The 25,875-nt window shown below is 40.2% G+C and overlaps 1 protein-coding gene across 1 annotated transcript in view; it reads left to right on the top strand.

Annotated features, from left to right (window-relative positions):
- Positions 1 to 129: 129 nt before the first annotated feature.
- The window catches only part of LOC138028274 (ubiquitin carboxyl-terminal hydrolase 25-like), a 43,645-nt gene continuing 17,899 nt past the window's right edge, over positions 130 to 25,875 (top strand). Inside the window, exons 1-15 of the mRNA XM_068875748.1 lie at positions 130 to 303; positions 7,821 to 7,901; positions 10,756 to 10,827; positions 11,900 to 11,918; positions 12,286 to 12,333; positions 12,500 to 12,570; positions 13,541 to 13,572; positions 14,136 to 14,307; positions 19,262 to 19,339; positions 20,429 to 20,527; positions 20,992 to 21,048; positions 22,523 to 22,605; positions 22,943 to 23,010; positions 23,693 to 23,841; positions 24,890 to 25,017. Of these exons, the coding sequence (XP_068731849.1) occupies positions 271 to 303; positions 7,821 to 7,901; positions 10,756 to 10,827; positions 11,900 to 11,918; positions 12,286 to 12,333; positions 12,500 to 12,570; positions 13,541 to 13,572; positions 14,136 to 14,307; positions 19,262 to 19,339; positions 20,429 to 20,527; positions 20,992 to 21,048; positions 22,523 to 22,605; positions 22,943 to 23,010; positions 23,693 to 23,841; positions 24,890 to 25,017 (1,190 nt within the window). The 5' untranslated portion in view covers positions 130 to 270. The remainder of the gene's footprint in view (positions 304 to 7,820; positions 7,902 to 10,755; positions 10,828 to 11,899; positions 11,919 to 12,285; positions 12,334 to 12,499; positions 12,571 to 13,540; positions 13,573 to 14,135; positions 14,308 to 19,261; positions 19,340 to 20,428; positions 20,528 to 20,991; positions 21,049 to 22,522; positions 22,606 to 22,942; positions 23,011 to 23,692; positions 23,842 to 24,889; positions 25,018 to 25,875) is intronic.

Genomic DNA, 25,875 nt, shown 5'->3' with positions numbered 1-25,875 from the left:
GGGAAGGAAACACTGGTACTCAGCCATTGTTACTCCGACGGGCTGTTGCCTCTTGGGGTCCTCAGGGGTGGGCCCCGTGGACCATGTGGTCGGGACTCATTGTTTACATGTATATGAAGTTCATCGCAGCCAGATTTCATGTGCCAAAGAAAATGGCGGCGATGTTGAGACGGCAGACGATACTTCACACGAAAACTTTCTGTTGATCAGCCTGATTACGATGTGAATCGTGATACGGCAGCATTTAGCTGCCAACAAACTCGGAGAATTATGACGGTTGAACACCCCTCAACAGTAAAAAAGGTGAGAATAACACTGCAGTGACACAGGGTTTTAATTTTTACACACGCACATTTTACACGCGCTTAATGAAAGTAACGTCAGTCAGTTGTTTTACAAGGACAAGTGACTTTCTTGCGGATTTACTTCGTTTAGTAGACTAATTATAGTAAGCCTTTCTTTTATTATTTTTATTGAATGGACGTTACATGTACAATCTCAATCAAATAATATATATATTCATTCAGAGAGGGTTTTTTCGTAAACGAAAAGACGTTTTCTGTGAAAAACCTCACATATAGCAGGTGCAAATACAGCATGGTTTTCAAAGTGTCCATGGGGCCGTTAAAACGAACATTTTTTTTCCGTGACATGCTGTGGTGGCTTTTGAAGTGATTGATTTTATTGCTGCTGCAGTGAGTGAGCCTGAAGCGAATGAACAAGGCAGCTCTTTAATCGGCGTTTCTAAAACGAGGGTAAGGGTAAGACCAAGGGTGAGGGTAAGGGTAAGGATACGAATACAGAAAGTATCCTAAAAATGCATAAAAGCTAACCTTAAACTTTTGTTTAGGTCCAATTAGGCCTAAGGTTAGCTTTTATGCATGTTTAGGATACTTTTTGTATTCGTATCCTTACCCTTACCCTCACCCTTGGTCGTACCCTTACCCTCGTTTTAGAAATGCCGGCTCTTTAATCAGGAGAAGAAAACAGTTTCGATGAAACGCAAGGGATTGTGGTCACAGTAAGAGGAAAGGCGCAAGGAATTGTGGTTATGCACGAATGGAGGAATTAATTATTTCCCTTCTAAGATTTTAATGTAATGCCAGACGATTTTACTTGTGATTGGGGGACTCTCCTGTGGTGGCAGGGTTAAGATGCGCAGTATGATCTTGTTATGTAGAAGATTAGAGCCTGCTCTGTTTTTTCATTTTTACTTCTCGCATCCTCAACCTATAGATTCACTGTCACGCAACAAGAAAATAAATTTGAAATCGTTCAATGATCTTCAATGGAAAAGGCCAAAAACTTGCAATGTTGTAGGACACAAATCTGTTATCCACCTCTCCAATTCTCAGGTCTGTGCAGTACTTCATTTCTGAGTTATTTGACAAAGCGTTTCACATGTTTTGTATGGAGATGCCATGTGGTCCACCATGTGGCCGGTAATCAACAAAAAAATCTGTTTTTCACTTTGCAATAAAAGCGCTTACTTCTGACTCGCAAGATAAAATACATGATAGACTTGAAAGGCTCAAACTGCTGAGATTCACAGGGACTGACAATTTTTTTCAACCAAATAGCTTTATAACTTTGAATCATTGTGTCACGCAAGGTAACAATTCAGAAGTTCAAAATGCTGTATTTTGGAAATGAAAGATGTCACGGAGCTGGAAATCTTCACCCTCTTTCAGATAAAAATTCAAAAGACTTATTGGTTTTTTTCTTGTTTCGAGTGGGGTCCTGAAGGGGGTCCAGTTGGGGGTCCAGTTGGGGGTCCAGTTTTATACTGTCCCTGCTCAAGACTGAGTAAAATCTCCCTTCCATTCCACACACGAACACGTCGTTAAATTGCAAGCATAATTATTTAACATCTCCCTTCCCCTCAGCAGCATTTCTACAATTTAGGTAAACTGGTTATAATTTTTGTTCACTTCAGGAAAAACATGATTTTCTTAATTTGAAAACATTTTTTTTGTGGAAGTTGATCCATGTTTAGGGCGAATAACAAGCAAGTGTTGGTGAATGTGAAAGAAATGTGGAAGAATACAGCACAACTAATAATTATAAAGTGACTGTGAATGTATAACATACAGCTAATTACATTAAAGAGTCAACAATAACTGGGTGAACTTAGTGGTAAAAATCGAGGTAAACACCCTGCCTTCCCCTCTTTTACAGCCTTGCCTCACTCTTAAAAACACCTCTTCATGTAACTTACTCAAATGCTGTAGTGGCATGTTTCAGTTAGTTGACACATTACCAACTCAAGTGAAAGTATGATCCTCACAGTTATGAATGCATTTTAACAATTGCATGGAGAAGCCTGAAAAATTCAGGACTTCAATGGGGTTTGAACCCGTGACCTCGCGATGCTGTTGCAACGCTCTAACCAAGTAAGCTACAAAGCCGCTGAGGTTGGGAGCTGGTTATTTGTGGTTTCAAATGTTCCCATGTTGAATGAATCAACGATGAAATGACATATGAAATGAATTATAATTTGAACTGCGGATATGAAATCAAGTGAAGCTATGATCCTCGCAGTTATGAACCCAATTTTAACGATTGCGTGGAGAAGCCTGAAAAATTCAGGACTTCAATGGGGTTTTTGAACCCATGAACTCGCAATGCCGGTGCGACACTCTAAATGACCAGCTCCCAACATCAGTGGCTTCATAGCTCAGTTGGTTAGAACGTCACACCAGCATCAGGAGGTCATGGGTTCAAACCTTGTTGAAGTCCTGAATTTTTCAGGCGTCTCCTTCACCCCTCTCCGACTGATAGTCGCAATACTGGTGCATATGTCGCGTGGCCGCGGCCTGGATACCACAATATAAAAGAAAAGGTGTGCATGCGCTGTGCCTCGTTGTTTCATGGCGTGTTTCGGCCCACTACGTTTTTCTGTTTTCTCTGCTCATTGGGAGTGTTGTCCTTCATTACTGCAGTTTTTTAATGTCGGACATGACTGGGAAACCTCTAAAAATGTAAGTAGTTTCTATTGCCTTAGTTTTGTCGTTTTGTTGAAGCATTTATAGCAAGGATTTGCACGAATGAAGGTACGAGTCAATGACCGCCTTCTGTTTCTTTAGGATGACACTTTGTCACCGTCTGACCCGATCCATATGGCGGGTAATAGACAGCCAGACCTTGAAAAGTTAGTGGCAGAGGCTGTGGCAAATCATTACCAGTGGTCCTACAAGGTGACCTTGCCTCGCTCTCTTTACCGGGACAGAATAAACTGAAGCATAATGTTAACACGGTGACAAAATCCACCGATGCAACAACGGTGTCAACCACCCTCCAAGGGGATTGTTTCTATAATACAGAACAAGAAACTGTCATCTCTCAAGACCTGTTGTGTTTCACAAATAAGGCATTTTCCAGGTCCCTGTCCAAAGACAAGTGGAAGGAACTGACCACTTCCTGCTGTATACACAAATTAAAGACACAGAGTCCTTGCTGGTAGCTCCATTGATGGAGGCTGGGATGAAAGAGGAATTAAAAAAGAGGCATGGTTACACTAAAACAAAGGATCTCTTCTCCTTTGATGATGGCTTGGCTGAACGTCAATCTGCTTTCTTGGTTGTGGCTCGCCCCTTGTTAGCAGCCTTAGCAGCCCTTGATAATTGAGCAGGGAGAGGATGACAATGAAGGTCCTAACCCTGATGCCATTAAGGACCTACTGGAAGATGCTCTAGTCCTCCTTGGTAACGCCAACTGTAGGCTTAATGCCTGGAGGCAAAAACGCTTCTCTGAGTTCCTCACTGAAGTTGGTAAACATACTCTGCGGGAAGGTGTCCCTGCAGATAAGCACCTTTTCCTGGACAAGTTTCATGCAAAGGTCAAGAGTGAACATGACCATAGCTCAACTAACAGCAAGCTTATCAGCACACCAGCCTCGAAACACTTCTCCAAAGGACCACACAGGAGGGAGCAGCCCTTTCGTGGACACTACCACACCACTGACAACAGTCGAGTTGGAGGGAAACGGAAATGGGGATATGGCTCAAGGTTAATCTGCAGTCCCCCAAAAGGGCCAGAACAGCGGGATCCTCCCAGCAATCTGACCCCAAGACCAGCTCGAGCTGACTATCCATTCCCATGTCTCAAAATGCTTACGCCCCCCACCAACAGATCAGCAACTTGTTTACAATTTTTTGTTCAGAATTGGAAACAAATAACACAGGACACTTGGACTTTACAAACAATTCAGCGGTACAAGATCCCCTTTTGCAGGCGCCCCAGGCAATGGCGCATGAGAGTAACCAGAGTAAAATGCCACTCGGATGCTTACCATATGGAAAAGGCTATCAAGGATTTGTTAGCAAAGGGAGCCGTCCAGAAAGTCAAGCCACAGGATGACCAGTTCACATCAACCCTGTTCTTAGTAAATAAAGAAAATGGCGATTATCGACCTATCATCAACCTTGGTGCTCTAAACTGGTTCTTAGGGAAGGAGTCCTTCAAGATGGAGGGACTGCAAGTAGTGAAATCCTTAATACAGCAGGGAGACTTCTGATGAAATTAGATGTGAAAGATGCATATTACGCACTTCCAATTAATACAAGTTTCAGTGCCATCCCTTTGGCCTGTCCTCAGCTCCGCAGGTATTCACAAAGACACTGAAGCCAGTGCTGGCAGTGTTGAGGTCCATGGGTATGCGGGTTGTGATCTACAGAGACGATGTGTTATTTGTACAACAACAGAGCAAGGTGCTGCAGAAAATCTTTGCTCAAATGGTAGACTTACTGGAAAAGCTGGGCTTTCTGGTGAAGAAGGAGAAGTGCTCCCCCATTCCTTGCCAACGTCTAATCTTTCTTGGAGCTGCCCTAGACTCCACCACGATGACCCTGTCCCTCCCTGAACCAAAACTTACCTCCATTGTGGATACCTGCCATCACCTCCTTGCTCAAAGGAGTGGCTCACTGAGGACTCTGTCTACATTAATTGGACAAATGAGCCATGCATCACAAACAGGGATCTTGGTTGCACCACTTCATTACTGAGGTCTTTAACACCTTTACCTGCAAACAGTGTCACAACATGGGCAGGCAAGGAAAGTGATAGTACCCTTAACCTCCCAGGCACACAAAGACCTAGAGTGGTGGGTCTCAGAGAGCAGCTGTCGTCTAAATGGCTGTCCAATTCAGCTTCCACCCATCGATCTCACAGTTTGGAGCGATGCCTCGAAAACGGGCTGGGGTGCAGCCTACAAGGGGACTTCCACTGGGGGCCATTGGAGTGTGGAAGAGATGCTGTGTCACATCAATGTCTTGAAGCTACGCGCAGCAACATTGGCTCTTAAAGCACTTCTGCAGTCCCAAGAGGCTCAACATCCTCCACTCAAACACATTCACTTGAGAATAGACAACACCACAGCGGTGGCGTACATCAACAAGAGAGGGGGCACACGCTCCCCTGCTCTGACTGCGCAAGCCCTAGAGTTGTGGGCAGTAGCCTTGACAGCAGGAGTATCATTGACAGCTCAGCATATTCCAGGCATTCAAAATGTGGTAGCAGACACAGCCTCCAGGCAGATTGAGACCAGAACCGAATGGACATTGGACAGGAAGATCTTCCAGTCCATTTGTCAGAGATTCTACACACCAGAAGTGGACCCCTTTGCATCCCGTTTAAACCACCAATTTATCCAAGTATGTCTTGAGGTACCCAGATCCGGGGGCTGTGGCTGTGGATGCATTCCTCCTGGACTGGAGCAAATGGACTTGTCTAATCCATCTTCCCTTCCCATAGTCCTTCTGCCTCGGGTACTGAGGAAGATCAAAGGGGATTAAGCAACTGCCATCCTCCTAATTGCCCCGAACTGGACCAGACAGCCATGGTTTCCAGACCTCATTCAGATGCTGGTGGATCGCCCACTGCTGCTACCCCAGTGCCAATCTCTGTTGTTTCTCCCATTTCACCCAACAGCGTACCATCCCCTGTGGAAGTCCCTTCATCTGACAGTTTGGCCACTATCAGGGACCGTTACCAAGCAACAGGCTTTTCAAAGGAAGTTGTTGACATCTTGTTGGCCTCATGGGGAATGACCACCCAGAAGTGGTACTCAGGCCCCTGGAGGGCATGACCCAGTTGGCTCTACTCAGTTTGGAAGCCTCCCTGTTGTGGCTCGTTTTATGAAAGGGGTGTTAAGATTAAACCCCTTAAGCCGAGATACCGTTCTACATGGAACATTAAGACTGCCTTGTCATTCCTAGAGTCCTTGGAACCCTTAGGAGAATTAACACTAAAGCAGCTTTGTTATAAGACTGTTTTATTATTAGCACTGACTTCAGCAGCAAGAGCTCATGAACTGTCTGCGTTGGACTTGACTTATTCTCTCAGGAAAGAGGGGTCATGGGAATTTTCACTAATGTGAAGAACTCAAGACCTGGTCACCCAGATCAGAAGTTTCTTTTCTTGGCATTCCCAGAGAATCCCAAGATTTGTGTTATTCGTTGTCTTACCACTTATGTGGAGAGGACAAAAGGATTACAGAAATCCACCCAATTATTAGTGTCATTTATTTCTCCGCACAAGGCAATTTCAAGTCAGTCAGTCTCTCGGTGGCTGTCAAGAGCCTTGCGTATGGCCAGAATTGAATTGAATTACACTGGCCACTCAAGTAGAGGAGCGTCTACCTCAGCCACTGCCACGGCAGGACAGTCTGCTGATCTTATCTTGAAAGCTGCGGACTGGGCTTCTGTTCAGACCTTTGAACGGTTCTATCATGAAGAGTCATCTGCTGGTGCTTTTGCAAGGGCTGTGCTTAATGGTTAGATTTATCATTTCATGGAATACCTCTGTGGTATTCAGTTACAGGAGGCTTTGTACTGTTGTAGGACATCAAGTTTCTTTCTAGCCTCTTTGAGAAGTTATTGTTCATGATGGTTGTGTTACTTTGCCTTATCCTATTTGCAGGAGGCATTTATTGTCTTGTTGGAGGGCCTTTAGGCCTCATCTACAATCCTAGACAAAACTGTTGGGAAGGTTAGCACTTTTGAAGTCTTTATTGCTTCTCTCCCCTGCCCCCTCCTTCAATGTTGTGCAAAACTGAATGGTTTCAGTGTAAAATTGTTGACTTACCTTCCAACATTGAATAGGGGGGAGGGGGGCTATGTAAGAGAAAGTGAAACTATTTCTTTTGAGCTTTAACAGAAGCAGGTTGAAGTACAGCTCTGGTGTGGTTCATTCACATAACCTTCCCAACTACTTTTGTCTATGATTGTAGCTTCATGTAGTATTATTTAATTGTTACGGTTGTTATTTGGCCTTGTCTGATTCGCTTGACAGTATTGCTTTGGTATACTGCACCAGTATTGTGACTATCAGTCGGAGAGGGGTGAAATTATATTTCCCCAGAGGGTTACTTGCCTGACGGGGAGATGTGGTTCTCCGAACCCCTCGTAGACTGATATGAGCAATACTGGTCCCCAGGCCATTGGAGGATATATTTTCCTCCCCTCCCTTGTACTGCCAATCGACATAGCCTCACACACCACGACTCAGAGGCACAGCGCATGCACATATTCTCTTTTATATTGTGGTATCCAGGCCGCGGCCACACGACATATGCACCAGTATTGCTCATATCAGTCTGCGAGGGGTTCGGAGAACCACATCTCCCCGTCAGGTAAGTAACCCTCCGGGGAAATATAATTTCTCCATGCAGTTGCAAAAACTGGGTTCATAGCTGCATAATTCTTCCAGCCAGTTGGCATTAGCTTTTCTTTGTGATGAGTTGTGAGTTTTGACATACCGTACCTGTATTTTTTACAATTATAAGAATTAAGTTCTCCTTTACAACATGTTCTTTTGTGCAGGTCATAGTTAACAATGACGAGATTAATCAACTACAGGAAGCCACTGGTGTATCGTACGAGGAAGCCAATCAAGCCTACATGGTAAGTGACTTGCAACAACAAGGCAGAGCAGGAAATTCGGCCTGTCAGAACATCTGAGATGATCCAAGTTGTCTGATTGGACAAGCTGGTTGTAGAGCACTGATGTTGGAAAAAACAAACAGAAAAATAAATAAATAAATAAGTTTGTTTCACGTTTGATACTTCAAACGATTGGTTTGAGAAATGATTGTGCTTGATTTTAGTTGTATATATTTTAGCTTTATGCTTATCGAATTATTGAATTTATTTATTTATTTATTTATTTTTGTAACTATTTAGTACACAGCTTCAATGTAAATAAGTGGCAACTTTTTGAATTCTGTGTATAATAAAGTTATTATTATTATTATTATAACACATTTTCCCTGAAAATGAACTATCAATTTGTGTAATTTCCTTGAGCAATTAGTGCCGCAGCACAGATATTGATTTCCATGCAACTCCTGAAGTTCGTGTGCTGCATAATTGCTGGTACACCAATCACACGTGCTTGTCAGCTGAATCGCTTTGTTTGTTGGAGCAGTTGTTGGCACGTACTGGCAGTGTCTTTAACTTTCTGAAAAGATTGTCAGGAAAGACGAACCTGAAGACATGCAGTAAGGGACTCTTCATGATCTCATGGCGGTCAGTTCAGGAACTGAAGATCTCAAGTCCTTTGACCCAAAGCCAGACATCAGCAACTATTTTCTCAGTAGCAAAAGGAAAAGGCACTTTGTATCAGTATCTTCTTAATCTGGAGGGCCCTCTATCATTGCAAAGAGAACAAATACCACTGCTAGTGGAGCATCAGACATGATACCAGAACCTGAAGAAGAAGAAGTTCTACATGTACCACCACTTCCCAAACTTCCCGAAGATGAGTCAGACCTAGAATGAACACTTTGATATAAATTATCAAAAGAATGAACTTTTATTCAATTTGTCAAGTTGTGTTCTAATTAGCCAATTAGCTTTTCACTAAACTGGGACAATGGTCATTGAAATACACTGAATTGTTGATGTTGTATTTTGGACAAGTAGTTTTGTGGTCAGGACAAGTAAAATAAACATTACACTTGTCCCAAGGGTTTCCCACCCTGTGAGGCCTAAATGTTGGGATGATAAGATGTGTGTTACTATCAAGGTAGACAAGGTATACTGGCCAAAAGAGATCTTCAAGTTATTTTTATTTAAAGCGAGACACCACAGGCTGTCTTTACTTTGGTTTTGTATATAATTCTGGCTAATTTCTAGTTCATACTGTTTTAATAAACCAGTTGCCGAATGGACATGCCATTCCCACCTGCATATGTCAAAGTACAAATAAAATACCATCAACAACGGCCTAGTCAAAATAGTTTTGAGGAGTAGGTAATGCACCAATCAACTCGAAACTTCAACGGGATGTTGAAGTTTTGATTTGATTGGTACAGAAGATGGCTTGAGTAATAGTCATCTAGCCCTTGCCTGGTAGGGGGTACCAAGGCATGGCCCCCAAAATATTTTAAAAATTTGGCTTCAAATGGTTGTTTTGGTGCATTTTAGGGGTAAACTCAGCCCCTCTTTTTCAGCTTACAGATAACACTACTCAAGAACTTTTCCCCTCAAATGCCAACTATTTTTCACCAGCAGCTTTATTGGGAAAGTCCTTATGCAATCAACAATTTTAATCAAGCTCTTCAAATCTTTAGAAATACATTGTAGAAATGCAAAACTATAGGTTTCCAAGTCGACATAACTGAGATCTTACGAAAGAAGCAGTGGAATCATCTCCACGAACTCGTTTAGGTGCCATCTTGTTTGTAACTGCAAGATTTTTGTCTGCTGACTGTTCATGTGGCTCATTTTCCCACGTCATGTTCAAGGCTTTCCAAGGCCCCAGTAATTTTGCTCTAATTTTCCTCTTTGGCTTGATTCAAGAAACATTGATATGATATTTTAGTATACACTAAAACAGTGGATAGCGGTGAATGCGGGTGCTTATTGGCTCGTCAAACTCTGAATATCCCGTGCTATTTACGTCTGAGCAACTCCTGAAAAAATGGCGTCCCAATTTGCATCCGTGACGAGTGAAGAAAACATCCAAATTAATTTTTTGTGCTGTATATTATCTCACTGTTTTAGTATATACTAAAAGAACTACCGGTATTCACCTCAGTGTCGGTGGCTAGCGTTGGATATTTACCTCGCTGCTTTGCGGCTCGGTAAATATCCACTGCTAGCTACCTCCACTTCAGTGAATAGTGGTTAAATAGTCAAGAAACAATGATATATATTTTTTGGTTACGATTTATTTTCATCTAGTGGAGACCTCACATTAATTTACATGTATTTTCAATGAACTTTAGTAGGCAGGACATATTTCGTTGTTGGCAGTGATATTGCTGCCTGCTGGCCCATTTTGACTGTGCTGCAACAGTAATTGAGTGAAGAAAGGATAAAGCTATAATTATAAAGTAAATGAAAGATGTCAGTTGATATTACAGTGAAGAGTCAGTTGCAGAAAAATGGCAATCAAAATCTGCATGTGATAATCCAAGTCAAGTTGTTACCTCCCCAGGCCTTACATTTAGAAAAAATGAAGTGCATGTATATCTTGGATTGAGATTGCTGATTGGGTGCTGGATAGGCTTAATCTTTACCCACTAAAGTACTTTTGTTTCTCCCTCTGTTTTTAAAAACAAACTTTCCTTTCTTTCTTATTTTTCCAATCCAGAGTTTCCTATTTTCTTTTTTTTCTGAACATCCATGCTGCTGGACACCCTGAATGTTCTGCAAAAATTGGCACACATGAAGAAGGATTATGTTGTTGGTCTTTCTAGCAACTTTGAGCTAAGTAACCAACAGACTTTTCATGTCCATGTGTATTTTGCAGGCAAGTAACCAGAGTTTGGAGCAAGCTTTAAGCCTTTTGACCAATTCTCAGGACCACAGTTCTTCACATAAGGTGCATAATATTACAGAGCTTTTAGTCAAAGAGTACTTCTAGATGGAAGATTGAAGTGATTGCCGCACGTATCTGGACAATCAAAGCAATATATATTTATTTTCTCTTAGAGACATCTGAAAAACTCTGGTAGCTTCAATGGGATTTGAACCCATGACCTCTGTGATGTTTCAGCTATGTTAGTAGTGGTATCTAGAGGTTTTGGCGGCATGATACCTTGTATAATGGGAGCAGCTTGCATTACAACGCTCTGCTGAGACGGCAAAGGTGGTGTAGTTTCTTCCGAGTTGGACATTGTACTCTCTTTTGCTCTCTAAGACTCCAGCGGGGTCCTAAACCAACTAAGCTATGAAGCCACACATTTGGGAACAGGTCAATTTATTGGGCTCTTGTGTTCCCATGAAAGGGATGAGGAATGTGTGACGTCATAGCTCAGTTGGTAGAGCATTGCTTTGGCATTGAAGAGGTCATGGGTTCGAATCCTGTTGAAGCCGCATGAATTTTTCAGGTGTCTATAAGAGACAATTGCTTAAATTATCCAGATAAGTGCCACAATCTTAACTTTTGAACTTCCCAAGGAGTCAGATGGCAAAATAATGTAGTTATTCAATTCTGCTGGAGGAATTTTCAGTCAGACGTCTCTCTCCTGAACAAGGTGGTAATCTTGAATGAATGTGACGAACTTGCTGATGTCCAAATTTGTTTTCGTTACTGTTCTTAGGTTTTGTTGCTCTTCAAGAAGAAAATATCACTTTCTTGATCATTCAGTAGTGCTTTGTTGTTTAGATGTCCATTTTCACCTGAGTTTAAATCTCAAGATTAATGTTAAGAGAAAGGTGTCGCCCTGACTTGGCTAAAAAAAACACTTAAATATGACACTGCGTATTCAGTTTTGGCTGGAATAAGATAGCAGTACACAGTGAGAAGGAGGAGGATAACATTGTTTAATACACAACAGCTGTCCATTATTCTGTTTTTGTGGCATGGTGTTCAGTACATGGCTGTGTGAAACAGCACAAATGTTTACTTTTCTCTACAGCCTTTAACCGTTCTTTGTACTTTTATTTGACAGGGTGTGGGGAATCAAGCAGGTATGTTGTGGTACTAAACTTTAAAACATTAAATGGTCTACTATTAAACCAAGGCATGAGCACAGAGCTGGGCAATAGACTCATGTGTACAGCAGGAACCAAAAAAAATTGATTATTCTGATTATAAACAATGTCTTTCAACTTCATTCATATTTTACGTCATTGGTCACTTTACCTTGCCATCACAAACCCGTGCAATTAGAGACACCAAAATGACTTTCTGCGGTTTAACTTTTCTTTCTCACAGTAGTTGACTGTTGCTAATGTACAGTCTGAGATTCATAAAATATTGTACGAAAGGTGATGTTGAGTATTTTAAAAGCTGCAAGCTAAAGTCTAACTAATCTCTTAATTTCCTTTTCCCTAGGAACTCAAACATTTATAGGACCTCAAAATGCCCCTGGGAGACCAGAAAGTAAGAAAAAAAAGGCAGTTATCAGCTGTGGTTAATATCAGCTTATGTGATTGCTCAAAGTGGATTAAAGTCTGTTGTTCAGCAATTTTATTACTGGGAAATGAGATCACTATGTACATGTAGTAGTTTTGGTTATAATCGTGTACAATGATGTTCATACTTTCAGCAATTGACCTCACAAAGGATAAAGATGAGGATTTAGAAAAAGCAATTGCTCTCAGTTTGCAAGAAGCACAGGTACAGTTTACAACTTATTGCATTTAACCAGAAACCCATAAGCGTTGAAACGTGTAACGGCCCCTTGTGTGCTGGGAAACAAGCTTCTGAATATTCAATTTGTTAAGTACCATATTTGGAACTACAAGAGCAAGGGGTTTCCAAATATGGTACTTAGCACTGAAACATTCAACCAATCAGTTCGCAGTGAATATTCGGAAGCTGTGAACGCGTGTTACACGTTTCAACCCTTATGGGTTTCTGATTTAACTGAATGTTTTTCATAGGTCATGTTGATTATTCTTCAATCTGTGCTTGGTCATCTACTATCCTGGACAAAAAGGGTTGATACCTTTTCTCTTGTTCATCCCATTGGACCATAATCTGAAAAGGTTCACAACAATGCACCCTTCCACCTAAATCTTTGTGTACAAGTGCAGATAACCCTGCAGGGGGTGGGGAGAGAATGAAGGGGAGATATGTAATAAGATCAATATTATTTTCCCCACTGACAAATAAAATTATCTTGTGTTGGACAAAGTACAGTAAAAGCTACAGTTGTCACTCATAGGACAGAAAGGGTTTAATGGGGATGTACAGGTGCACTGTAGTTTTTAAGTGGACGGGTCCCATAAAAATGGTTGATCCCTATTGATAAATAAAATCATCTTGCATTAGACGACGTAAAAGCTGTTTCACTCATAGGGAATGGGTCAAGAAGGTTCCAACAGGTTAGTGTATGTTTATTTCACTTGACAGTGATGTCTCCAAAAGTCCAAAAATACCATGGTGAGTATTAGGCTACTTTGGCAGAAACAACTACAGTATATATGAGTCAAGGGGACTTTGCGAGGTGCTGAAACATGCAGATCTATGTAAACTTTCCAATGGTTCCAATGGAAGACTGCTCTTTCCAAGCTATTTTGTTTCTTCAGATGTTCTTTAAAATGTAACTTATTATTAATTAATCATTCTTTGCCTCATTTTACAGGGAATAACTGTTGAAGAACAAGACATTAGCAGGTAGTAGGATTATTTTTGAAGAAATGCACACAGTTTATTAATTTTTATATGTGCAATGTGATGAAATAATATTATTGTGATGTCTTCCACTTTTGTACCTTATTTCAAGATGGCCCTTTTGTTTTTGTTTTTTTTTTTGTTTTTTGTTTTTTTGAAGAGGTGGTGAATGGTACCTCCAAAATCTTGGCACTCGCAAACTTTTCATCCAATTTCAAAATCTCGACAGCCTTTGCAAAGAGTCGTGAAGTCTTGTTTATATGGCATTTATTTTGGTGTGAAGTCTTGCATTTTTTGGTCTCGGTCTCAGATTTGCAAACAAGGGTCTCGGCGTCTCGATGAGTCTCGGATTTTACCATTTGTCACCCCTCTTTGATATTAACTCTCTCCAGGCTCAGTCAAGATAAATAGTTTTAAGCAGAAGATTGAAGTAAGAACTGGCTAGTAATAATGATTAAAATGCAAACGAAAAACAGACAATAGTACATTAAAACAGCAGAGAGCAATATTATTTGCAAATTTATAATTTTTTTATTTAATCTTCAAGTGCTTTTTTTTGTGGTTAGAGTTTTAGAGGCAAGTTTAGTGGAGAACAAATCAGGACTGAAGAGGAAGCGAGGTGATCCCTGGGTACGGTTTGTGGATCCTGTGAATCCCTATGAACGGCAAAGGCAGGATGGGTGTCCTGTGGGATTGAAAAATGTTGGTAACACTTGCTGGTTCAGTGCTGTTATTCAGGTACAATATTTATGTTTGCAGAGATAATATTTACACTTGATGTACTTAAATTACTTCATAGTCATTACTGGTACTTCATTTGTACTTTACTTTACTTTGTGATGTAACCCATCGCAGCCATTTCAATGGCAACTTTTATAAGATTTGCTTAATTACCAAATAGAGATTTCCATGCTTGCGCACAGACACAAACAGCAATACTAATACTACTTGTCATCAGGGCACTTGGAGTAGTCAAGAAAGGCATCGAAACACATTGACAAGATACCAGGAAAAATTAACATCACAGAACTTCGAAAGATCGCCCTCCTAGGATCTGGTCACATCCTCCGAAAAGTTCTATCGATCGAATGAGGACCATGACTACCCATTAGAGCCCCAGAACCTGCATTGGATCTGGCGCTAATGGTGAACATGACAGAAGAATCAAGAAGAATCAGAGATAATAATAATAATAATAATAATAATAATAATAATAATAATAATAATAATAATAAATGGGCACTAGGGTAGAACAGGTTGGTGCCTTAGCCTACCACGGGAATATGGACGCTCCCGACCACCAGAGTCTTGGGTGGAGCACCTTTGGCAAGTGCCAACAACCCAAAAGCCAACCGTGTTAAGGTTACAACAACTTCATCTGATGAGAGAATGTCAAATATTGAATTTCACACTAACGACGTCAAAGGGACTGGAGCTTGTATTGAAGGTGTCGCGTCCGGCAGGTGTCCTGTGGATCAGCCCGGTCATCATCCTGCTACTGCTGAATAACGACAGAAGAGATTAGGACAGTCAAAGGAGGATAACCAACGGTTGTTTGAATGTTACATCAGGAGTGAACCAGAGAGGCACGGGTACAGAAAAAGATTGCTAGACCTGTGGAAAGCCCGTAACATCAACAACGAACTAACAGAAGTCACCGAGCAGAGATTGGCTGATCAAGTACGCCAGATTAAGAACAAGAAGTGGCTAGAGACTGTGGAGCAAGAGGAAATAGCCATACAAGTAAGAAATGAATGTCATGAGATTGAAACTACAGAGCTCCATGCCACAGATACACCAGACTAAGAATATCAGGAGACTGAAACTACATAGCTTCTTACCACAGATGCACCAGACCATGCAACAACATCTGATACCCAAGAAGAACACCAACGTGAAGAGGAACCCAGAGTTTTCACTGCTGAAGAATTACAAGAAGAGATCAGCCCAGAACTGGAAGCCCTTTGTGACAGGATCCTAGAAATTATACAACTAGAAGAGAGAATAGGATTACCATCACTGAAGTCATGTGAAAGAACAAAGCTGAAAGCAGAAGTTGGAAAAATCAATGAAGCCATCAAAAGGATTGAGACGCACAACAAAAAGTCATCACTGAATTGAATTCTTTAATGTATGCAGCTGCATATGTTACTACAGAAAGAATGGGAATGATAAAAGGGAGGAAAGGGAGAAGAACAGAAGAGCCATTCTGGAAGAGAAGGATTAAGGGGATTATCGAAACTTGGCGAAAAGACCTGACCAAGATTGAGGAAGTCTGAAGAGGAAACATGAGACTGAAAGAAAGGGAGAGGGAAAGGTTGGACAGAAAATATCATCTTGAGGAAAGAGGCACTTTGTATGTCTCAGGCATGTTGAAGCAGAAGATCAAGGCAGGTGGAGTTAAGATCAAAAGATACGACAAGAGATGTCAACAGTTCAAATAGAACCACCTGTTTAGAACCAATCAGAAGCTGTTCTACAAAACACTAGATGGAAAGGAACTAAGAGAAAATTAATGGTGTACCTCATCCCACAGAAGCAACCTCCTTCTGGTCAGAGGAAGTTGGTCACAATGAGGGAGCATCTTGGCTAGAGGATGTAGAGGTGGAGCTCAGCACAACAGAGATGCAAGAAGATATTAGCATCACTGTGGAGGATATTAGAAATGGAGTGAGCAAATGGCAAACTGGAAGGCAGCCGGCCTCGATCTTGTTCAGGGGTTCTGGTTTAAGAAACTGACAGGATTGCACTCTAGATTGCAAGAATGCTTGCAAGACTGTATATGTGAAGGGAATGTACCAGAGTGGATGGTCAGGGGAACAACAGTTTTGATACAAAAGGATACAGCGAAGGGTGCCCAGGCCAGCAACTACTGCCCTATTGCCTGCCTACCCATGATGTGGAAGCTCTTGACAGGAGTTATGGGAGAGAAGTTATACCACCACTTGGAAAGGAATGGACTGCTAACAGATGAACAGAAGGGGTGGAGGAAAGGATCCCGAGGAAGTAAAGATCAATTGCTTGTAGACAAGGCAATCCTGAAGAACTGCTGGAGAAGGTTGACAAACTTGTCAATGGCTTAGATAGACTACAAGAAGGCATATGATATGGTGCCACATTCATGGATCCTAAAATGTCTGGAGATGGCTGGGGCTGCCAAGAATATGATCTCTATAATCAGCAACAGCATGGTGGACTGGAAGACAGTATTGACATCAGGAGGAATGGCTCTCAGGCAGGTGGACATTAGGAGAGGAATTTTTCAAGGTGACTCCTTGTCACCACTACTATTTATAGTGATCATGTTACCCTTGACCCTAGTACTACGAAAAATGAGAGCTCGGATACAAACTGGCAAAGGACATGAAGCCCATTAACCATCTACTATTCATGGATGATCTGAAGCTGTACGGAGCTAGCAAAGAACAACTAGGCTCATTTGTTCAAGTAGTAAGAATCTTCTCGCAAGACATTAAGATGTCTTTTGGGGTAGACAAGTGTGCTGTCCTGGAAATGAGACCACCAGCATATCAGGGAAATAGAGGAGGAAGGCTACAAATACCTTGGCATCTTACAGTTGGACCAGACTCTCAACACCAAGATGAAAGGCAAGATAACATCGGAGTATATCTGAAGAGTCAAGAAGTTGTTTTGATCAAAACTCAATGGAGGAAATGTGATCAATGGCATCATTATACATTATATAGTATATAGTATATTATATAGTATAAGCTGTATCATTAATAACTTGGAAGCTCCTCAAATCTCTTTTAACTCATTGACTGCTTGACTGCTAAATTGTCTGGTGTTGGACAGAGTAAAATCTATCATGGCTCAGTCCTAGGAGTCCATGGGTTAGAGTATTCTCAACGTTTGCATTCTGATCTCACTTCATTTGCTTTTAAACACGAACATACTCTATGAAAGGCGTGGTGCCTTGGACACATGCACATGTTTTTTCAATCAACTGTGGTTGCATACAGAGGTCTGTGATAGTTTGTACAATAAAAAGGCCGCTGATGGCATTGTGTCCGTAAAATTATTACAGAGCGTTTTATGAACACGTTTGTTAATAGGTTGATTTTTAAGCTGCATTTACTGTAATGATATAATATTTTTAAACAATTTTATATAATTATTGTGACATAAGATATGTAGTTTTATCTTGTGATGAAATAAAGACTCTTAAAGACTCTTATCATTACCTGGGCTGTGGGTGTAGCACGCTACAGTGCGGGGATTGTGGACTGGACTGGACAATGGAGGAGATAGCCAACATGGATAGAAGAACTAGGAAGATCTTGGCAATGAATGGCTGTCTGCACACCAGGAGTAATGTTGTGAGGCTGTACCTGCAAGAAGCTTGCCCAGAGAGAGTATTGGAAGCGCCATGATAAGGTGGCCCTGTGGGTACACTGGGAGATGTGCAGGAAGTATGGGATAGAGTGTAATGACAAGTGATATCACCATCAACCCTTGCCAACCGCAGAAAATGGAGAAGTGATGATTACCTGGGACATGACTATTTACACAGACAAAGTGCTGAAACACAATCGGCCAGATATTACTCTAGTGCATAAAGACAGACAGAAATGGACACTTACTGACACAGCTGTGCGAGCGGACCAGAACATCACCAGAACTGAAGAGGAGAAGGAAAGTACTAGGAACTAGCATTTGAAATCAGAAGGATTCATGGAGCTTTGAAAGTCACAATAATACCTATCGTGATTGGTGCTCTTGGAAGCATATCAAAAGGTGCAAAGACCTGGTTTGGCAAGCTAGATGAACCTGACTTCCTTGGAAGTGTACAATTATCGGCCATCCTTGGAACTGCTGACCTGTTACAGAAAGTGTTGTGTCTCTAAGCTACGGGGAGTGGCTGAGATACAATAAACCTTACCCAGTGGAACAACTGGAGAAAATCGAATCGATTCGAATCGAATAATAATAATAATAATAATAATAATAATAATAATAATATTATTATTATTATTATTATTATTATTATTTTAGAATAAAATAGAACGATTTTTATGCTGGTAAGCAAATACTAAGAAGAGCCTGGGAGGAGGAGAGTGTGACTCAATTCCTATCACATGATTACCTTATTTGTCCATATGGGTGGTGGGTATTATCTGCACGTTGCCAGTACATTCCCTGCCCCTCATTTACGCCCAAGTTGTGTCTCTTGTCTTTTACCATGCACCGAAGCATTAATTATTATAATTATTCCCTTAAGTGGTCTTTTGGGCTTTGTGGCATAAAGTTCTTCCCATGTGGGAACCTGTACATGTACATGTATGCCAGTCTCCACGTGTAAAAGCAGTGAAGGAAAGAATGATGCTGCAATAAACCGATGATAAACATAGGATAGGAATATAATGATGATAATGATAATGATAATGATAATGATAATACTATTGTAAATAGCAAGAAAATCTCTTTTAGGACAGAGTTGATGAGGAAACGTCACCTTATCACTCCTTTCTCTTACTATGTGGGTGATGATGCACACAGTAAGTTTTTTTTAAAGAACTGTACAATGCCCCAAGCTTTCCAAAGTCCAAAATCTTTCTCAGAAGATTGTCCTTCATTTTGTTGCAAAATACAATTGGACTGATTTTCCGTTTCTCCTGACTCAGAAAATGTGAGGTTTTTTTACATTACAAGTTGTATGATTCCCTTACAGTCTTTGTTTCATCTTCCTGTGTTTCGTCGGTTGGTTCTCAACTATGTTCCTCCAATGGATCCACCAGAAAAACAAGAGGTAATTGATTTCTTAGTGTTCCTTACATCTTTTTAATGGTACATGTATGTTCAACATGGAGGAGCAAGGATGGTACAGTTGGTTAGTGCGCGGCCTTGGTGCAAGAGGTCCTGAGTTCGATTCCTGGATCTCGCATCCTTGTTTCGACTTCTTTCCTTTCTGTGTAGCTAAGTAGCTTTAAATACCCGTAAAACGGAGCACTGATGGAGAGGGGGGATTAAAATGAGTGCACAGTCGACCTCAGGTTTGTCAGTAATTAAAGTTACTGTTACGAGTTATTGACGTTAACATGATTTCTTTAAACTGAAGGACTGTAAAAAGGAGGTCCTGTCTCACAAATATCTTCATGTTCATAACCTCCCTGTGGGACGTTAAAGAACCCAAACACTAATCGAGAAGAGTAGGGGATGAAATTCCTGGTGTTGTGGCTGTCCTTCGTGAGTGTATGGGTGGGTGGGTATTGCAGGTCCACATCAGCTGAATAGCTGCCAAAACTTCAACCTGCTTAAACAAACAAACAAACAAACAAACAAGTTAACAAAGTGTTTTCTAATGATCATTTGTTGGAGTGACTGTTTAATAAATAATGATGTGGTATAGGATGCCATTTTATAGATAATTTTCTGGTTAATAGGGGATATAACAGAATCTATGGTCTATTTGCCTTAGAAAGCTATGTCATTCTAATTCTTTTCTTACTGTACTTTTAAGGCCAAAAACACAAAAAAAGGAGGATAAATTTGCATCAATACAATATTACAGTGTATTCCTTGTACATTAGGAAGAGTATTACATGTATACATGTTATGGTGCAATTTTATTTTATCAAAGCAGTTCAATTTTGATCTTCTTTTGTTTCAGATTATGATAACAAGTATTAGACAAAAAAAAGTTGAAATTGAACTGGTTTGAAAAATTTTAAATTTTAACCACAGCATACATGTATACATTAGTAAAGAACATAATTGTCGAATACATGTGTTCAGAACTTTTTGAAAAGGAACTGCAAATCTTCTGTGGGAAGGGTCATTCAATTAGCAACACCTGTTCCTGTTTTCTTCTCATTTTTATGATCTCTTTGTGTTACAGGATGCTTGTCGCATGTCTTTCATGATTGAGCTGCGCATCTTATTTGCATTGATGCTGGGCAGTAAAAGGAAATATGTAGATCCCACAAAAGCTGTGCAGGTTTGTTTAATACCATTGTAAAATTGTGGATCATGCATTTGAAAAAAAAGACTTAGCTGTACATGTTTTCTGTATTGATCCATAGCAGTTCATGGAAATATTGTGTGGACTTCATGGAAGCTGTTTAACACCATGTCCTCACATTTTGTTGAAGACTTTCCTGCACATGATTTTTGATGAAAGCTGTGAAATTTTCTTTTCCTTCTTAGAGTGACGTTTATAGATTTTACACTGTTGAACATCAGATGACTTTTACTCGCCAATGGGAAACCCATTAGGGGCATAAGGTTTAACAGTATAGCAAAATTATGAACTCTGCATTTTGAACCAAAAAGGTAAAATAATAAGATGTAAAAGAGGACTGGCTGAAAGTATGTGGTTTTCCATAGTCCATATAATTTTAGTTTTTACCAAAGTATGTTTTACAAAAGTCCATTTGAACATGTTCATTCACTTTTCATCAGATCTTGAAGGAAGCTCTTAAGTATAATGGAAGTGAAAGCAATCCTGGGAATCAACAGGTACACCTGGATGAATAAAATTAATAAACAGAAAATAGAGAAACTAATAATGTTACATCCTAAAATGCTGCAATTTGATTACAACATACATGAGCATAATCATGGTGAACGTACACAGTGTAAGAAAGTTTCTTCTAACCTCAAACTCCTTAACAGATTTGCCCTATGTAAAGGAATCCAGGTTGTCCTCAGATTCCAGATTCCAGCCAGTGGATTCTGGATCCCCAATAGTTGATCCCAGACCCCGAATTGCGGATTCCTGGTTCCTAACTCATGGGTTCTGCGTTTGCCGAATTCTGGATTCCTTGACATTGGGCGAACAGATGATGTACATGTATGCTGGGTAACTTTTCTTCGGTCAAATGTGCAAGATTTTTATTTCCACATTTCCTGAATTTTCTGAAGATCATTGAACAACTTCTGAACATTACCAAGGGTTTGCAAAGAATAATTTTCTGAAGATTTCCAAATAATGCTGAAGATATTCTTTTCAAGGACAAGCATTGCAGACTAAAGAGCGGTGTAGATGTTTTATCTCAGAGTCACAAATAATAATAACAACAATAATAATAATAATAATAATAATAATAATAATAATAATAATAGTAATAGTAATTTTTTTTTTGTACGTTTCAATTTTATTGATATCGGCCATGTCACAGTTTCCTGAGTGTTTTTTACCTTTTAGACTATTTGTATTTTTACTTTAGTATTTTAATAACAGGACCCCCTTTGATACCACTGCTTATTACACTGAAGGGGTTATCCTGTATAATAATAATAATAATAATAATAATAATAATAATAATAATAATAATAATAATAATAATTTTTTTTTTAATCAACAACAACTTTATTCACAATTTTCAGCTTCCTACCTACTTAAATACACAAAAACAATAATCATTCATTCTCTCGCACTGCGCAAATTTAATACTTATACTAAATAATAATAATAATAATAATAATAATAATAATAATAATAATGACAACAGTATGTCAAGCAGCTGCATGTGTCCCATTAGCTGGTATCAAGGACTTGAAAACAAGTATGTAATGGTGCTTTGTTAATCCCTTGCTAAAACTGTCCCCATGAACCCTTTGATACCTAAACCAGCCTAAACTGGCCAGACTTTGTATTTTGCTTTGTCTAATGCCATAGTATTTTACTCTGTCTAACGCCAGACGGTTTTACTCGTTAATGGGGAACCCCCAGGAGTTAATGGACTGGTAATGGACTGGTAATTATTATTGTTCTCCTCTAAACCCGCTCCACAGCAATTGCTGTCACTAGAAAAATTAATCAATTAGCCATACATGTAACTCTGAGATTACTCGTAGACTATGGGTCTGCAGGTGTGAGGCTCGTTCTTGTAACCTGAAATGGAGAAAGGGGCAAATTCCCACTCCAAAGCCATTGAGTTGAGAAAGATTGTTATACAATGTACAGTAATGAACACTTTGTTTCTTCCAGGATGTTAGCGAGTTTACTCACAAATTACTTGAATGGCTTGAAGATTCTTTTAAAGATACGCACAGCAGGAATTCCCCTGGAAGGTCAGTTAATGAGCCTCATTTGAAGCATTTCTCAAAATGGTTCGTTCAGAACCAAAATATCAAAGAGCAACTTATATATTGCTCGAAGCCTGGTCTGTGGTAACCGTTGGTTAAGAGGTATCAGAACCTGTTAAGTGTCCAAGGTATTCAACGCTGGTTAGCGCTAACTATGCTTCGAGCAACCCCTGGCCTGATTGCAATGTGAACCTTAAGTTTCGTTATCTCAAAGTGTCGCTCTTAGGGGGAGGGGGGAGGGTGAAAGGTGACATTTTTTGAGTGGTCAAGAATGTTGTTAAGAAATTGAAACAAATTATTGTCGTTGTCTTGTGACTTGCAGTGGTAGCAACTCTAATCCAGTAGTTGACCTGTTTTTTGGCCAACTAAACGTGGAAGGTGTTCATGAAGGTAAGCGACATAAAAAAGACTGTACCTCACGAGCTTTCTTAGTGCTTGTACTTAGTTTTGTAAAATGTTTCTGCGATGTTATCAAAGTACTAGTTTTGTAATCTGCATTTCGATTTGCGAGTTTTAAATTCACGTTTTCTTCCAGCCGTTCCAGTGTTTGCGTGCAAAAGATGTTATAGAGAGAACGAAAAAGACTTTCTCTAGATTCGGCACTATTCATTTGTCCTGGTATTGACTTACAAGACAAGCGTGCGAACACAACAGCAATACGCTGCTAAATAGGCATTACATGCACAGAGCAGTATAATCAGTTAATTAACAAATAAAGCTAACTTAATAAAATGAATGTATATATTTAAAGCGCGGGTATTAACAATTTAAGCATTATTGCTTAAATTTTTCCAGATAAGTTCGAGGATGACTTCTCCCTTTCCTAGTATAAGAAAAGACCCTCAGTTTACAATAGTAGATGGGATGGGTGGTTGATTTAAACAGAAAAGGAGGATGAAAGTTTTCCCAAGCTGAATAAGTAACAATAGTTTACAATAGTAGATGGGATGGGTGGTTGATTTAAACAGAAAAGAAGGACCAGAAAACCTAGAAACGTAGTAATTGAGTAGATTAGGGGCTGTGTTAGGAAGAAATCCTCTCGTGTGATTGGCTTACTTTTGGCATTTTGTAGGAAAAACGTTTAGCAAAAAGGAGACTTTTGGAGCATTTCCCCTTCAAGTACAAGGCTATGACGATGTACACGACAGTTTAGAAGGTGCAATGGCTCAAGTGGAGATCGAACCAGTTGGACCTGAAGGGGCACATAAATCTGGACAAGAGGTAGGGAAAGAGGGAGCTCGGGGTTTGCGCGCCATCGCGTCGTGAGTTTCTTTGAATCGGTATTTAAAGAGTACACACTGTAACGTGAAAACCTGAAAATTCAAAGAGCAATTCATAAATGGCAGTAAATTACGACTACGCGAGTACGAGATTTTGTCATAGAACAACAGTGAGCGCGCGCAAACCAGCGTCATTTTGGCGGGGAAAACGTGAAACCGTCGTCATTTTAGTACGAGGTTTTGCAAAAATATCGTCTTGTGAAAACAAGTCAACAACACGGTAGCAGGTTTGGCATTTTTCGATCAGCAAAATAGCGCAGTTACCAGCAATAAGAATAACTGAGCAACCTATACTGCGAACAAAGAGTAAGATAAATCGTACGGGTATTAATTTTTTAAGTATTTTCGCTATAAAGGAACAGTGAAAACTCGTACTCGTTCTTTTCCTCGTCATAGAATCAAAAGGCTGATTTAGCAACAGAACGGGAACGTCAGTGGCGACGGCGCGCGCAGAGAAAACACCAATGAGAATTCAGAATAGAGTAGACTTCACTCTTTTCTTCTCTATTCTAAATTCTCATTGGTACTTTTGCTGCGCGCGACGTCGCCACTGACGTTCCCGTTCTGTTGCTAAATCAGCCTAAAAGGTCCCTTACACCGCGATAGCTACGGCGACGAAAACGTCACTTCAAAATATAGTCTTTTCACGTGACGTCACGGTGGCCATGTTGGTGTTCCCAAACAATGGAACGGCCACCATGTTGTTGTACCCAACCCAATCCTCCGGGAGTTTAGCCCTATTGTCACGCAAATGTATTCTTTTATTTCGGTGGAAAAACATGGTTACTGATCACGTGATTGAAGGTGACTGATTACGTGATCACTGGCTTGGTACGGTTGGATTCGAAGAAGAGAGAATAAAAGTTCACCGTCGTATGCCCGCGTTGTGGTCAAAACCTTAAAATTGACCATTTCAAGTTGTTGTTTTGACGAGTACGGGGGAAAATGTACAAAAATGCATTTATGTGTGGGTTTTGTTTGATTTTCAGTCCTGGTTTACTTGCCTTCCTGTAGTACTCAAGTTTATGCTCTCTAGATTCTTGTTTAACCAGTCAACCGGAAGAGCAGAAAAAATACACGAAAAATTCTTGTTTGATCGCGTCATCTTTATGGACAGGTATTGTGAATTTGCACATCTTAAAAGTTATAGTTTTTTTTCTTCAAATTTCCTCAAAGGTCTGGTCTTCTTAAGGACGGTGCGAACTATTGTTATTGCGCATACGTTCTGCGCATCTCGAGATACTCGGGTTTCCTATTGGTGATGCTTACCAATACAGTACAAGGATATTTTGGCGAGGTTTAAAACTATCCGGAGAAAGTAGATATTATTAATTACTCTTGGTATCCAAAAGGAAAATTGGGGCTAGCCATGCATTTTTGAGAGATAATTGAGTTTCAATTTGAGAAAGAACGCCATACATTGCTTTGTATTTTAAAGCTCTTTACAAATACTATTCATCAATTATCTTTGAAAAATGCGTGGTTACCCTGAATTTTCTTTTTGGATTTCAATAACACTTGTTAAGATCAACATTTGCTGCATAATCATAAACCGGAGCAAAAATACCTTTGAATTAGTGGGCACCGTCCTTAACGTGTCTTAACAAGGCAAGGAGGAGTTGGCAGGTTTAGTTTTACATGTTCGTTACACTACTCAACAAAATCACTCGATTCTGAATGGACAGAAGTCCAAGACTGAATATTCGTGATCAAGCACCGGATTATATTCCCGAAATGGTCATTCTGCAAAGCAGTGATTATAGTCTTCGCGGCCATTTTAAGCTGCTCCTCCCATGACCAAACTCATCCTATATGCTTCACTCCTTCGCTTATTAAGCGGCCAAACACTGGAACAATGTACCCGACAACATTAAAAGACCAGCGAATAAAAATGTTTTCAAATGAAATTTGAAACGGATATCACTATCATCCTCGCTTGAATACATCTGTATTCTATGCAAACGAATCAGCTAAC

Source organism: Montipora capricornis, chromosome 13 (assembly GCF_036669925.1).
Source record: "Montipora capricornis isolate CH-2021 chromosome 13, ASM3666992v2, whole genome shotgun sequence".
Classification (NCBI taxonomy): domain Eukaryota; kingdom Metazoa; phylum Cnidaria; class Anthozoa; order Scleractinia; family Acroporidae; genus Montipora; species Montipora capricornis.
Note: the sequence above shows the minus strand (reverse complement) of the source record. Positions and strands in the feature narration are given on the sequence as shown.